The sequence below is a fragment of the Lipophrys pholis genome (genome assembly GCF_963383615.2).
Source record: "Lipophrys pholis genome assembly, chromosome: 2".
In the NCBI taxonomy this organism is placed as follows: Eukaryota; Metazoa; Chordata; class Actinopteri; order Blenniiformes; family Blenniidae; genus Lipophrys; species Lipophrys pholis.
In genome coordinates, this window is record NC_137636.1 from 39,892,160 (window position 1) to 39,906,884 (window position 14,725).

The 14,725-nt window shown below is 46.6% G+C and overlaps 1 protein-coding gene across 1 annotated transcript in view; it reads right to left on the bottom strand.

The window, feature by feature from the left end:
• The window catches only part of vps13c (vacuolar protein sorting 13 homolog C), a 124,320-nt gene that overhangs the window by 45,462 nt on the left and 64,133 nt on the right, over window positions 1-14,725 (bottom strand). Inside the window, exons 36-50 of the mRNA XM_080493439.1 lie at window positions 14,551-14,659; window positions 14,221-14,459; window positions 13,402-13,546; window positions 13,249-13,328; window positions 12,913-12,972; window positions 12,691-12,844; window positions 12,485-12,604; window positions 12,308-12,411; window positions 12,000-12,167; window positions 7,843-8,147; window positions 7,626-7,773; window positions 7,209-7,347; window positions 7,008-7,129; window positions 6,770-6,936; window positions 6,436-6,689 (exon numbers count right to left, since the gene is read on the bottom strand). Of these exons, the coding sequence (XP_080349565.1) occupies window positions 6,436-6,689; window positions 6,770-6,936; window positions 7,008-7,129; window positions 7,209-7,347; window positions 7,626-7,773; window positions 7,843-8,147; window positions 12,000-12,167; window positions 12,308-12,411; window positions 12,485-12,604; window positions 12,691-12,844; window positions 12,913-12,972; window positions 13,249-13,328; window positions 13,402-13,546; window positions 14,221-14,459; window positions 14,551-14,659 (2,314 nt within the window). The remainder of the gene's footprint in view (window positions 1-6,435; window positions 6,690-6,769; window positions 6,937-7,007; window positions 7,130-7,208; window positions 7,348-7,625; window positions 7,774-7,842; window positions 8,148-11,999; window positions 12,168-12,307; window positions 12,412-12,484; window positions 12,605-12,690; window positions 12,845-12,912; window positions 12,973-13,248; window positions 13,329-13,401; window positions 13,547-14,220; window positions 14,460-14,550; window positions 14,660-14,725) is intronic.

The following is a 14,725-nucleotide window of genomic DNA, read 5'->3' on the forward strand; positions in this document are numbered from 1 at the left end:
GAGTTACTTGTTTTCTGAAAGTTATATTGTAAATGGTAGATGCTATTATTTTGAAGGGGTATAAAACCAGAAGTACTATGAAACGAAGCATAAGAAACACAAATAAGAAACGATTAAAAGATTTTATATTGACAAAGCACCTGCTTGATGGAGGCACAGGGTTGTGTATATTTTGGCAGCTATGCAGATTATTTTAATCTCTCTTTTGGTTTTATGTCGGCTCGTTGGGTTTTATGTCGGCTCGTTGGGCCGGCAGGAACGCTGCAACAGCTACTTCAGTCATGCTGAAAGCAAAAAGAAATCATGAATTCATTCAAGTCAAAGGGACAATGTAAAAGTGTAATTTCTTTGTTCACTAAAGTTGGTTAAAACACTATCATGATGTTTTTATTTGGTGTTAAAAACCAGTAAAATTCATACGTTTAAGTATTGATTATTCATGATTTTCTAAAGGTTTCAAAACATACTTAGATCAGCATACTGATGATTTCTTTATTCGGTTCTTTCAGCTCTTACGTTGTGTTCACTTTTGTTTTTCAATAAACTTGGTGAAGCATCAGTTTGAGAGTGAAGTCATCAATCAAGCAGGGATGCAGCAGTTTGTTTACGGCCGTCTACTCAGGAGAGAGGGGGCAGTGAGGACACTCTTCATATGGTTGCTGGTGCTGACACATGGAAAAGGTGTGGATGAGGTTGAAGACTAGTGATGCCGGCAGCACCTTAATTAGTAATGCGTTACTCTCTTTGCATTACTATTGTAGCATCCAATAGGACAATGTCGCTTTATTATTAAACAGAAGTGGGAGCTCCTCCAGTCTCCTCCAAACTGACACAGACACAGTGCATGCAGTCACCTAACCCACCCCCTTCTCTACTCTGAGCCAATCACAGGCCAACTCACTCTAATGGTGTGTTCAGGTGACACAAAAGAATAGGAACAAACAAACCTCACTAAACCATATAGTTGCACCAAGAACACGACAGCAGAGATGTTACTCTACTTTTTGTCATTTTCCTGAGTAAAAAGATATATTGGCAGGAAGTCCCGCCCCTTTTTTCAATCAGTCAATTAATTAAAGACTTTATTTATCCCCAGGGGGGCAATTAAAAGATTGCATCGAGCAGGTAGTGAACTAAATAAATAGATCGATAAATACATAAATAATGCAACAACAGATGACAACTACATCTCCAGGTAAATAAATACCAGTAATAGTAAAAATCTGATAATCAAACCATGAGTCAGATATAAATACAACAGAGAATGCAGGTCAAAGGTTAAATATGTGTCAGCAGGAGGACAAAGGTTAAATACGTGTCAGCAGGAGGCCCGGCAGGGAGCAGAACTGAGGTTTTGGTAAAAGCTGGTTGTAATTTTGATGTTGAGACGATGGGGGGTGTGGTGTTGTGGCAGCTGCTGAAAGTAACTAAGAAGTTACTTGTAATCCAAGTTAGTTTATTTTAAAAACAAGTAATCAGTAAATTAACTAAGTCACTTTTTAAAGGAGTAACTAGTAACCAGTAATCAGATTACTTTTTCAAGGTAACTGTGGCAACACTGTTTAAGACATAAGATTCACAAAATACTCTGTCACTGTTTCTGGATGCATTTTTAAAACCATCCTGTGTATAAAGTGCGTTACCACCGACACATTGTCTCCTTAAAACTGTGGTTCAGCTCCACACACACTTCAGCTCAGCGCTTCCTATGGGGGAGGGAGCCGCTATAGAAGTATTTCACCTGTCTGGGGCAATGGGGCAGAAATGCACTCTGGGAATAGCCTGTGGGGGGCTATGCTGTGGGGGGAATACAAAGTGAGGAAGTAAAGAGAAAGTACAGAGGAAGACATAGAGAGGAAGAAGTAAAGAGAGGAAGAAGTAGTGAGGAAGAAGTAATGAAGTAGAGAGAAAGATGTAGTGAAGAAGAAGTAGTGTGGAAGAAGTAATGAGGGAGTAGAGAAGAAGAGGTAGTGTGGAAGAAGTTGTGGAAGAAGTAATGAGGAGGAAGTAGATAGAAGGAAGTAGTGTGGAACAAATGAGGAAGTAGAGAGGAAGAAGTAGTGTGGAGGAAGTAATGAGGAAGAAGTAATGAAGTAGAGAGGAAGAAGTAGTGAGGAGGGAGTAGAGAGGAAGAAGTAGTGAGGAGGAAGTAGAGAGGAAGAAGTGGTGAGGAGGAAGTAGAGAGGAAGAAGTAGTGAGAAGGATGTAGAGATGGAAGCAGTGAGGAGGAAGTAGTGAGAAGGATGTAGAGAGATGGAATTGATGAGGAGGAAGTAGTGAGGAAGTTGAGAGGTAGAAGTATAGAGAAGGATGTAGAAAGATGGAAGCAGTGAGGAAGAAGTAGAGAGAAGGAAGTAGAGAGGAAGAAGTAGTGAGGAGGAAGTAGAGAGGAAGAAGTGGTGAGGAGGAAGTAGAGAGGAAGAAGTAGTGAGGAGGAAGTAGAGAGGAAGAAGTGGTGAGGAGGAAGTAGAGAGGAAGAAGTAGTGAGAAGGATGTAGAGAGATGGAAGCAGTGAGGAGGAAGTAGTGAGAAGGATGTAGAGAGATGGAATTGATGAGGAGGAAGTAGTGAGGAAGTTGAGAGGTAGAAGTATAGAGAAGGATGTAGAAAGATGGAAGCAGTGAGGAAGAAGTAGAGAGAAGGAAGTAGAGAGGAAGAAGTAGTGAGGAGGAAGTAGAGAGGAAGAAGTGGTGAGGAGGAAGTAGAGAGGAAGAAGTGGTGAGGAGGAAGTAGAGAGGAAGAAGTAGTGAGAAGGATGTAGAGAGATGGAAGCAGTGAGGAGGAAGTAGTGAGAAGGATGTAGAGAGATGGAATTGATGAGGAGGAAGTAGTGAGGAAGTTGAGAGGTAGAAGTATAGAGAAGGATGTAGAAAGATGGAAGCAGTGAGGAAGAAGTAGAGAGAAGGAAGTAGAGAGGAAGAAGTAGTGAGGAGGAAGTAGAGAGGAAGAAGTGGTGAGGAGGAAGTAGAGAGGAAGAAGTGGTGAGGAGGAAGTAGAGAGGAAGAAGTAGTGAGGAGGAAGTAGAGAGGAAGAAGTGGTGAGGAAGAAGTAGTGAGAAGGATGTAGAGAGATGGAATTGATGAGGAGGAAGTAGTGAGGAAGTTGAGAGGTAGAAGTATAGAGAAGGATGTAGAAAGATGGAAGCAGTGAGGAAGAAGTAGAGAGAAGGAAGTAGAGAGATGGAAAAAGTGAGGAGGAAGAAGAGAGGAGGAAGTAGAGAGATGGGCGTGGTGAGGAGGAAGTAACGAGGAAGTAGAGAGATGGAAGCAGTGAGGAAGAAGTAGAGAGGAGGAAGTAGAGAGATGGGCGTGGTGAGGAGGAAGTAATGAGGAAGTAGAGAGATGGAAGCAGTGAGGAAGAAGTAGAGAGGAGGAAGTAGAGAGATGGGCGTGATGAGGAGGAAGTAACGAGGAAGTAGCGAGATGGGAGTAGTGAGGAAGTAAAGGTGAAAATGTAGTGAGGAAGTAGAGGGGAAGAAGTAGGGAGAAAGAAGTAGATAGAAGGAAGTAGAGTGGAACAAGTAATGAGGAAGTAGAGAGGAAGAAGTAGAGCGGATGTAGAAAGATGGAAGTGGTGAGGACGAAGTAGAGAGAAGGATGTAAAGAGATGAGGTGGTGAGGACGAAGTAGAGAGAAGGATGTAGAGAGATGAAGTGGTGAGGAGGAAGTAGAGAGGAGGATGTAGAGAGATGGAAGTGGTGAGGAGGAAGTAGAGAGAAGGAAGTGGTGAGGAGGAAGTAGAGATATGAAGTGGTGAGGAGGAAGTGGGGGAGATGGAAGTGGTGAGGAGGAAGTAGAGAGATGAAGTGGTGAGGAGGAAGTAGAGAGATGAAGTGGTGAGGAGGAAGTAGATAGAAGGAAGTGGTGAGGAGGAAGTAGAGAGAAGGATGTAGAGAGATGAAGTGTGAGGAGGAAGTAGAGAGAAGGATGTAGAGCGATGGAAGGAGTGAGGAAGAAGTAGAGAGATGAAGTGGTGAGGAGGAAGTAGAGAGATGGATGTAGAGAGATGGAAGGAGTGAGGAGGATGTAGAGATATGAAGAGGTGAGGAGGAAGTAGATAGAAGGAAGTGGTGAGGAGGAAGTAGAGAGATGAAGTGGTGAGGAGGAAGTAGAGAGAAGGATGTAGAGAGATGGAAGTGGTGAGGAGGAAGTAGAGAGATGGGAGTGGTGAGGAGGAAGTAGAAAGATGAAGTGGTGAGAAGGAAGTAGAGAGAAGGATGTAGAGAGATGAAGTGGTGAGGAGGAAGTAGAGAGAAGGATGTAGAGAGATGGAAGTGGTGAGGAGGAAGTAGAGAGAAGGATGTAGAAAGATGGAAGTGGTGAGGAGGAAGTGGGGGAGATGGAAGTGGTGAGGAGGAAGTAGAGAGATGAAGTGGTGAGGAGGAAGTAGAGAGATGAAGTGGTGAGGAGGAAGTAGATAGAAGGAAGTGGTGAGGAGGAAGTAGAGAGAAGGATGTAGAGAGATGAAGTGTGAGGAGGAAGTAGAGAGAAGGATGTAGAGCGATGGAAGGAGTGAGGAGGAAGTAGAGAGATGAAGTGGTGAGGAGGAAGTAGAGAGATGGATGTAGAGAGATGGAAGGAGTGAGGAGGATGTAGAGATATGAAGAGGTGAGGAGGAAGTAGATAGAAGGAAGTGGTGAGGAGGAAGTAGAGAGATGAAGTGGTGAGGAGGAAGTAGAGAGAAGGATGTAGAGAGATGGAAGTGGTGAGGAGGAAGTAGAGAGATGGGAGTGGTGAGGAGGAAGTAGAAAGATGAAGTGGTGAGAAGGAAGTAGAGAGAAGGATGTAGAGAGATGAAGTGGTGAGGAGGAAGTAGAGAGAAGGATGTAGAGAGATGGAAGTGGTGAGGAGGAAGTAGAGAGAAGGATGTAGAAAGATGGAAGTGGTGAGGAGGAAGTGGGGGAGATGGAAGTGGTGAGGAGGAAGTAGAGAGATGAAGTGGTGAGGAGGAAGTAGATAGAAGGAAGTGGTGAGGAGGAAGTAGAGAGAAGGATGTAGAGAGATGAAGTGTGAGGAGGAAGTAGAGAGAAGGATGTAGAGCGATGGAAGGAGTGAGGAGGAAGTAGAGAGATGAAGTGGTGAGGAGGAAGTAGAGAGATGGATGTAGAGAGATGGAAGGAGTGAGGAGGATGTAGAGATATGAAGAGGTGAGGAGGAAGTAGATAGAAGGAAGTGGTGAGGAGGAAGTAGAGAGATGAAGTGGTGAGGAGGAAGTAGAGAGAAGGATGTAGAGAGATGGAAGTGGTGAGGAGGAAGTAGAGAGATGGGAGTGGTGAGGAGGAAGTAGAAAGATGAAGTGGTGAGAAGGAAGTAGAGAGAAGGATGTAGAGAGATGAAGTGGTGAGGAGGAAGTAGAGAGAAGGATGTAGAGAGATGGAAGTGGTGAGGAGGAAGTAGAGAGAAGGATGTAGAAAGATGGAAGTGGTGAGGAAGAAGTAGAGAGATGGGAGTGGTGAGGAGGAAGTAGAGAGATGGGAGTGGTGAGGAGGAAGTAGAGAGATGGAAGTGGTGAGGAGGATGTAGAGAGATGGGAGTGGTGAGGAGGAAGTAGAAAGATGGAAGTGGTGAGGAGGAAGTAGAGAGATGGAAGTGGTGAGGAGGAAGTAGAGAGAAGGATGTAGAGAGATGGAAGTGGTGAGGAGGAAGTAGAGAGAAGGATGTAGAGAGATGGAAGTGGTGAGGAGGAAGTAGAGAGATGGGAGTGGTGAGGAGGAAGTAGAAAGATGAAGTGGTGAGAAGGAAGTAGAGAGAAGGATGTAGAAAGATGGAAGTGGTGAGGAGGAAGTAGAGAGATGGGAGTGGTGAGGAGGAAGTAGAGAGATGGGAGTGGTGAGGAGGAAGTAGAGAGATGGAAGTGGTGAGGAGGAAGTAGAGAGAAGGATGTAGAGAGATGAAGTGGTGAGGAAGAAGTAGAGAGATGGGAGTGGTGAGGACTAAGTAGAAAGATTAAGTGGTGAGAAGGAAGTAGAGAGAAGGATGTAGAAAGATGGAAGTGGTGAGGAATAAGTAGAGAGATGGGAGTGGTGAGGAGGAAGTAGAGAGATGGGAGTGGTGAGGAGGAAGTAGAGAGATGGAAGTGGTGAGGAGGAAGTAGAGAGAAGGATGTAGAGAGATGAAGTGGTGAGGAGGAAGTAGAGAGAAGGATGTAGAGAGATGGAAGTGGTGAGGAGGAAGTAGAGAGAAGGATGTAGAGAGATGGAAGTGGTGAGGAGGAAGTAGAGAGAAGGATGTATAGAGATGAAGTGGTGAGGAGGATGTATAGAGATGAAGTGGTGAGGAGGAAGTAGAGAGATGAAGTGGTGAGGAGGAAGTAGAGAGATGAAGTGGTGAGGAGGAAGTGGAGAGAAGGATGTAGAAAGATGGAAGGGGTGAGGAGGAAGTAACAAGGAAGTAGAAAGAAGGAAGTAGAGGGCGGTCTTCAGGTTCCTGGCCTCACCACTCCCAGGTGCAGCTTGTCGTTGGGCAGTCTGTCGGAGTGGCAGTCGCTCGTTTGCGGAGGTTGATGCAGAAGTTGCTGAGGTCTGCGGCAGAGCCTGCAGGAAGAAGTCTGCCACGGCCATCAGAAACTCCACGCTGGCACACAGGTAGAGTCTCTGGAGCACCGCCACCACCTCCTGCTCAGCCGCACTCTGCCGGTACGACACGTCGATCATGGCCTCCGAGTTGCCCTGGTCTCTGCAGCCGAGCATCCTGCAGGCAACACCATGCTCAGTGTGACCGACACTTCAGACCAACACTGCAGATCAGGTTCGCGCTCCTTTGATGGTTACCGTGACGATGCCCTGTCCATGCCTACTCTCAGGTCGTCCAACGTGCAGGCGGTCAAGATGGCACTCGCCTCCACGCAGCCGCTGCTTAGCATCTTCCCGGAAAACTTTAGCAGATGGAGCACGAACTCCCCGAGTCTCAGGTCCTGCTGGTGCTGGAGGTCCGGGTGCTGCCGGGACCAGAGAGAATCCAATCAGAACCTGGATCAGACACGTCTGGAGTGGATGCTCCTGGACTGACCTCACTGGGATTGTGGCGGTACAGAACCAGGCCGAGAGACTCGATGCTGAAGTTAAACTTGATGCTCTCTCGAGCCTCGTCGGCTGCGTCGCTGCCAACAGTCGTGGACTTCCCAGCATCACCTGAACACACCAGGGCAACCCAACACATCAGACCAGGACCCCCTGCTGACGGAGCACCACCATGACCATCATGTCAGACCTGGTGGAGGGCCACTGGCGACTCGCACTTGCAGATTGGACTCTTGTCGATGAGACCTGGGCTCCGGGTCCCCGGCCTCGCCAAGATTCTCCATCACGATCCTGATCAGCACCTTCAGGTCCTCCTGACTGAGCTGGAGCTGCACACAGACCCATCATACTGCCAATCTGAGCCTCCACTCTGACGGAGTGTCTCAGAAACCAAACAACTCTACACAATTTGACAAGATAGATGGGGGGGCTCGAGTGGGGACTAGTTGTAAAGATGAGAACAAATGTTTCAGAAACACTTGTAGACACATCAGATCCATCCCGTCCTGGCTGGAGCACTGGAGCACTGGAGCACTGGAGCACTGGAGCACTGGAGCACTGGAGCACTGCGCTCTATATAAATGACATGTTGATCACTTCTTCCTACCTTCATTGGCTTCAGATCTCCGTCCACTTCCACAGCCGCCATCTCTTTGTACCAGGAAGCCGCCAGGTTTCTCTTGATATTCAGGAGCAGGTTGACTGGCTCCAGCAGCTCAGTACTGGCTCGCTCACAGACCAGGTCCAGGCAAGTCCTGGAGGACATGAAGAGCTCAGGCTTCAGATGGAACCCAAAGTGTGCAGTGAGCCCTCAGACTACTGACCTGGACAGTTTGAGTTGTGTCAGTTGGATGTTCATGTTGTCAGTGACGGCTGGCAGTGGACACCCGTCAATGACCAGCAGAGAGAAGCTGTTTCCCACAGTGATCAGACCCAGATCCATCACCAAAGCATTGTTGGAGGTGGAGGACTGCGGGATGATGATGAGGGGAGCCTTCAGCCGGATGTCCAGCAACAGACGGAAACTCTTGTGAGCCAAGTCTCGAACACTGGACGCCGCCTTCTCGGCTGCCTGAGCAGTGGCCGCACTCAGAGCTTCTTTAGCGGTCTGGAAGTTGTTGGTGAACTTCTGCAGATCATAAATGTTAAGTTATGAACGACTTCATATGAGGTTAAACATTTCAAATCCCCGAACAATGACTGTCAAATTTCGATGGTCTCCATGTGAAAGGAAATGGCAGCGGCTTCCGGTCTGCTGGTGCTCCTCACTGCCCTAACCCTTGACCCCACTATGTTCATGGTGGAACCCCAACCCATTAAAACGAGCTTTGAAGAGGTCAAAAGGTCGACAGAGTCCCAAACTTAGAATGCAATAATGTGTTAACCATGAGCGGCTCAACATCCGTCTCGTGTGTTACATGGAGGACAAAATGTCTCATTTTGGTTTCAAATATTTTATCATGGTCCACTGGTTCACTGCTCTGGTTGCAGAAACATTAAAATAAAAGATTCAAACAATGTGAAGTTCATTGAAGTTCCATTTGTTGAATTATTGCTTAATGATGCATTAATAATGCATTGACATCAAGGTTTGTAAAACGGGATGTTGGGATCTGACAGACCACAGAAAGTTGGTTTATTTCTAATGAAAAACAATCTTCATTTGTCCCTGAGCGTCTCACCGTAGGGGCGTCCTGATGCCACTGCAGCACCATGCAGGCAACCCCCCCCCCCTTCTGCTCAGCTAACAGCTAACAGCTAACAGCTAACAGCTAACAGAGGCCTGCAATCAAAGGCCTCGACTCCTCTTCTGACTGACCACCAGGGTCAGAACCTCCCCGGATCCAGAGACCAGCATCCAGCGTCGGATCTTCCATCATCCAGGGAAAACACTACAGACCTGAGCAACCAGATCCTCAGGTCCAGATCCGGTCTGGACCAGGACGCTGCAAAGAAAAACTTCCTCCTGAACCATCACCTTGGTCTTCTTCTCCTCCTGCTGAACCATCACCATGTTCTTCTTCTCCTCCTGCTGAACCATCAACTTGTTCTTCTCCTCCTGAACCATTAACTTGGTCTTCTCCTCCTGAATCATCAACTTGTTCTTCTTCTCCTCCTGAACCATCACCATGTTCTTCTTCTCCTCCTGCTGAACCATCAACTTGTTCTTCTCCTCCTGAACCATTAACTTGGTCTTCTCCTCCTGAACCATCAACTTGTTCTTCTCCTCCTGAACCATTAACTTGGTCTTCTCCTCCTGAACCATCAACTTGTTCTTCTTCACCTCCTGAACCATCAACTTGTTCTTCCTCTCCTCCTGAACCATCACCATGTTCTTCTTCTCCTCCTGCTGAACCATCAACTTGTTCTTCTCCTCCTGAACCATTAACTTGGTCTTCTTCTCCTCCTGAATCATCAACTTGTTCTTCTTCTCCTCCTGAACCATCAACTTGTTCTTCTTCACCTCCTGCTGAACCATCACCATGTTCTTCTTCTCCTCCTCCTGAACCATCAACTTGTTCTTCTTCACCTCCTGCTGAACCATCACCATGTTCTTCTTCTCCTCCTGCTGAACCATCAACTTGTTCTTCTCCTCCTGAATCATCAACTTGTTCTTCTTCTCCTCCTGAACCATCAACTTGTTCTTCTTCTCCTCCTGAACCATCAACTTGGTCGTCTCCTCCTCCTGAACCATCAACTTGTTCTTCTCCTCCTCCTGAACCATAAACTTGGTCTTCTTCTCCTCCTGAACCATCAACATGTTCTTCTCCTCTTGAACCATCAACTTGTTCTTCTTCTCCTCCTGAACCATCAACATGTTCTTCTCCTGCTGAACCATTAACTTGGTCTTCTTCTCCTCCTGAACCATCAACATGTTCTTCTCCTCCTGAACCATCAACTTGGTCTTCTTCTCCTCCTGAACCATCAACCTGTTCTTCTTCTCCTCCTGAACCATCAACTTGGTCTTCTTCTCCTCCTGAACCATCAACTTGGTCGTCTTCTCCTCCTGAACCATCAACTTTGTCTTCTTCTCCTCCTGAACCATCAACTTGGTCTTCTTCTCCTCCTGAACCATCAACATGTTCTTCTCCTCCTGAACCATCAATTTGTTCTTCTTCTCCTCCTGAACCATCAACTTGGTCTTCTTCTACTCCTGAACCATTAACTTGGTCTTCTTCTCCTCCTGAACCATCACCATGTTCTTCCTCTCCTCCTGAACCATCACCATGTTCTTCCTCTCCTCCTGAACCATCACCATGTTCTGTTTCTCCTCCAGCTGAACCATCACCATGTTCTTCTTCTCCTCCTGCTGAACCATCAACTTGTTCTTCTTCTCCTCCTGAACCATCACCATGGTCTTCTTCTCCTCCTGAACCATTACCATGGTCTTCTTCTCCTCCTGAACCATCACCATGGTCTTCTTCTCCTCCTGAACCATCAACTTGTTCTCCCCCTGAACCATCAACTTGTTCTCCTGAACCATCAACTTGTTCTTCTTCACCTCCTGAACCATCAACTTGGTCTTCTCGTCCTCCTGAACCATCAACTTGTTCTTCTCCTGAACCATCAACTTGTTCTTCTTCACCTCCTGAACCATCAACTTGGTCTTCTCGTCCTCCTGAACCATCAACTTGTTCTTCTCCTGAACCATCAACTTGTTCTTCTTCACCTCCTGAACCATCAACTTGGTCTTCTTCTCCTCCTGAACCATCAACATGGTCTTCCTCTCCTCCTGAACCATCAACATGTTCTCCTCCTGAACCATCAACTTGTTCTCCTCCTGAACCATCAACTTGGTCTTCTTCTCCTCCTGAACCATCAACATGTACTTCTCCTCCTGAACCATCAACTTGTTCTTCTCCTCCTCCTGAACCATCAACATGCTACCAGCTCCAGGAGCAGCAGCTTCTCTCTAGCCTGGACAACAACCAAACTCCTTCTTCAGAGAGGTGAAGGAAGTGATACCAACCACCTGGGTGAGAACCTGAGATCAGTTCATCCTGATGCTCTGGATAGATGTTTACCTTGATGAAGATGTGCTGCTTCTACTACAGTGACTGGGTTCTATAGATCATGATATCAGGAGTAGTGATCAACCTGTAAACCAACGTTAGTTCTGCCACACACACACACACACACACACACACACACACACACACACACACACACACACACACACACACACACACACACACACACACACACACACACACACACACACACACACACACACACACACACACACACACACACACACACACACACACACACACACACACCAAGCTATATATAGGTTAGAGTCTGTGTTTTCTTTGTTTTTATTATAAATAAATATAATTGTTGGAATCATACTTGCTGTCTTATTAATGAGCACAAAGGTGAATGAAATGTCGACTCTTCTATGTGAAGAACTCAAAAATCCTTCAAGCTTTACTGTTAATTGTGGTAATTGTAATTAATTTAACTATTAATTCAAATTCCTGATTACCAGTTAAACAGTAAATCTTATGAGACTGGTAGAACTGAACCGGCTGTCATTTCCTGTTACACGGGTGGAGCTCCCGAGGTATCTGATACAGAGCAGATTACATTTTCAATAACATAATTAATAATTATCTTTGACAATTATTAATCATTATCGATAACAAAACTGCCAAAAGGCAACATAAATGGTACCTAGTGATCCTTAAGAGGAAAGAAATCCCTACAGGAACATCTTATTGTCCTTATGGAATGACAAGAATTACTAGCTTCTGACCCTTGGCTGTTACCCCCTGAACAGTTGACCGCCGGGTAAACACCCCCCCTTAGTTACTGTTACTAACTCAGAAGAGCCATTGCAGCATTATGGGATTGATATTAGGTGACAGGATAACCCATACCAGTTCCGGGCCGTTTGCTTGGGGGCAGGGCTTAGACGAAGGTTAATTTAGTTGACTAGTGCGGCTGTAAACTGACCCCTGACCTCAGCTGGACTTACCAGCATGGACATGATGAACTTGTGGAGGTAAACCACCTGAACACAGCCCACATTCAGTTTCACCCGTCCATCAGTCTTGCTAGTATCCGTGTAGCCGGCACCCTCAGTGGCGTTCGGGGTCAAACTCATGGTAAAGCTGAAGACTTCGTCCCCCACGATGGAGATGGCCTGCAGGACAGAGTCGGTAAACAAAAGACAAAGGTCCAAAGTACAGGAGTCCATGAGCATCTGTAGCAGTCCAGGACCCAGGTTCAGATCCTGGAACTCCGGCCAGCCTTTGGTCGGAGAGCAAAAGAAAAGACAAGCACCTTCTGGTGGATACTTCTGGGATCCAGGTTGACGACAACAAAGTCTCTGAGACGTGCTGAAATGTGAGTCTGAGGTCCCTGAGTCAGCAGGGAGCCGTTCAGACCTGAAACCAACAGACCAGACCACTTAGATCAAGCCCAGCAGACCTGCAGGACTCCAGCCCTCTTGTTCAATACCTTGGATTTTGATGTCGGCAATGGTGCAAGTTTGGTCGCGTAGCAGAACGTTCAAGGCTCCTAACGTTACCATCACCTTCAGATTGATGACATCACAGTCGGAGCGCGGCGCCGGAGCAGCTGGCAGCAGATAACAGAAAAAACGCCATCAGGTAGAGAGCATGTGGTAAGTGGTGTGTGTGTGTGTGTGTGTGTGTGTTACTGACTGGGCTTGGCTGACAGTGTCTTGTCATCACTCCTCTCTTGGGAGTCCCTCTCTTTTGAAGCGCCCCCCTCTGATGACATCACAGTGGACAGGAAGCCGAGGCTGGCGAGCAGAGCCTCCGTGTGCAGCGTGATATCCAACGAGCTGAAGGTGACCTGCATACAGACTCCAGTTGAGACCGTGTGTGTGTGTGTGTGTGTGTGTCATAGAGAAATAAACTCACAGCGATCATTTGCTCTGTGTTCTTGTAAACAGATGAGAAGTTCGGCCCACTCCGCTCGGCCTGATCACACAGAGAACAGTAGTGAGATTACAGGTTGGGACATGTGAGCGGGATAGAGAGTACATGCTGGAGAACAAAGAGAGTCATCATATCACATCTCATCCTAAAGACTGAGCTGAAGTAAGGTGGTATACATGAGCAAGTAATCAGAGTCTGTGGTGGCTTTAGTGTTGTGTTGATTGGTTTTAAATAGCAATCAGATCACAATGCCTCATCACTGACCTGATGGAGTAATCAGATTACAAGCGGCTCACCTTTACGAGGTAATGGGATTACCTTGAAGTACTGCACTTTGAAGAGCTCAGGTCCGGACTCCACCGAGGAGCTGATGAGACACAGCGGCTCGCCACTGGAGTCTGAAACAAAGTGAAAGGTCAGGCCGGATCTCACCCTGAGGGGTCACCACAGAGTACCAGGCTGACCTCTGACCTTTGAACTCGGGACACTTCAGACTGATCTTCTTAATGTAGGTGGTGGCGCACATGTCGTACTTTCTGACTTTGGTGTTGACGCCGAGCTGAGAGACAAGAAGCAGCAAGAACGGCGACTCCTGCTTCTTCAGAGCCACAACAACCTGAAAGCAGAACAAACAGGGACACAAACACAAAGGACAGAAATGAAGAGTAAAATGTTGATGGAAGCTGGATCAAAGCGATGACATCAAACATGACAATGATAAAGATAACGCACATTATTAGAAGGAACTGAAGTGTTTTTGATGACATCTGGAGACGTTTTGTCAGTTTTTAAGACATGAAGGTCTGAAGGAGCAGAGCGTCATGAGGTGATGTCCTGAGAAACACCCTTGAAATTCATCACAAGTCTTTTCAGTATTCGTCTATATGATTAAAATGTTTGTATCCATGTAAATACTGGATACCATACCAGGGTCTTATCTTCATCAGCATCACTTTTTTCCCGTTATTTAAAAAAATATATATTTTATCATTATTTATGTTGCTCTGGTTTCATTTTATTTTTATGGTTCAAACAGGTTTCTGTGATACTTGTTGGGGGAGGGTTAGAAGGTATTGGAGGGTGAAGAGGGATGAAAACTTGGTTTTCCTGCATATCATAGTCTCTTACCATTTCATTTGCTGCAATGTGAAAAAATAAACCAATAAACAAGTATTAAAAAAGAAATCCACACAAAAACAAACAAAACAATAACTCACACAAACAACACAGAAATAAACACCAAATAAATAAAACAAGAACAAAAAGATGAAGAGAAAGAAACACGCAGACCTCTTTAACTTCCAGGTCCAGCAGCACGCTCACGCTGTTCTCGCCCGGTCCTCCGTCAGCGGCGCTCACGCTGTTCTCGCCCGGTCCTCCGCCCGGTCCTCTGTTAGCGGCGGTCACGCTGTTCTCGCCCGGTCCTCTGTTAGCGGCGGTCACGCTGTTCTCGCCCGGTCCTCCGTTAGCGGTGCTCACGGTGTCAGACGGCGACGCCCCCACCGGCTGCTCAGGACGCTCTGCTCGCCCTGACAAACAACACGATGGTCACAGAGAGACGCTGGGGGAAAGTTACACATCACACCTCATTCTCTAGAAACTTGAGACTTCATGCATCACCTTGGTCCACCACTCTGCCTGGATCCACGCCATGTCCCTCGCTTCCCTCCCCGATGTTTTCAACCAGGATCTTCATCAGGACACCAAGGTCTTCCTCACATAGACTCACCTGGAAAACATGAACCGCCAATATAACCTGGTTCCTTTGTTCAAACTGCAGCGCGGCTTCGACTTA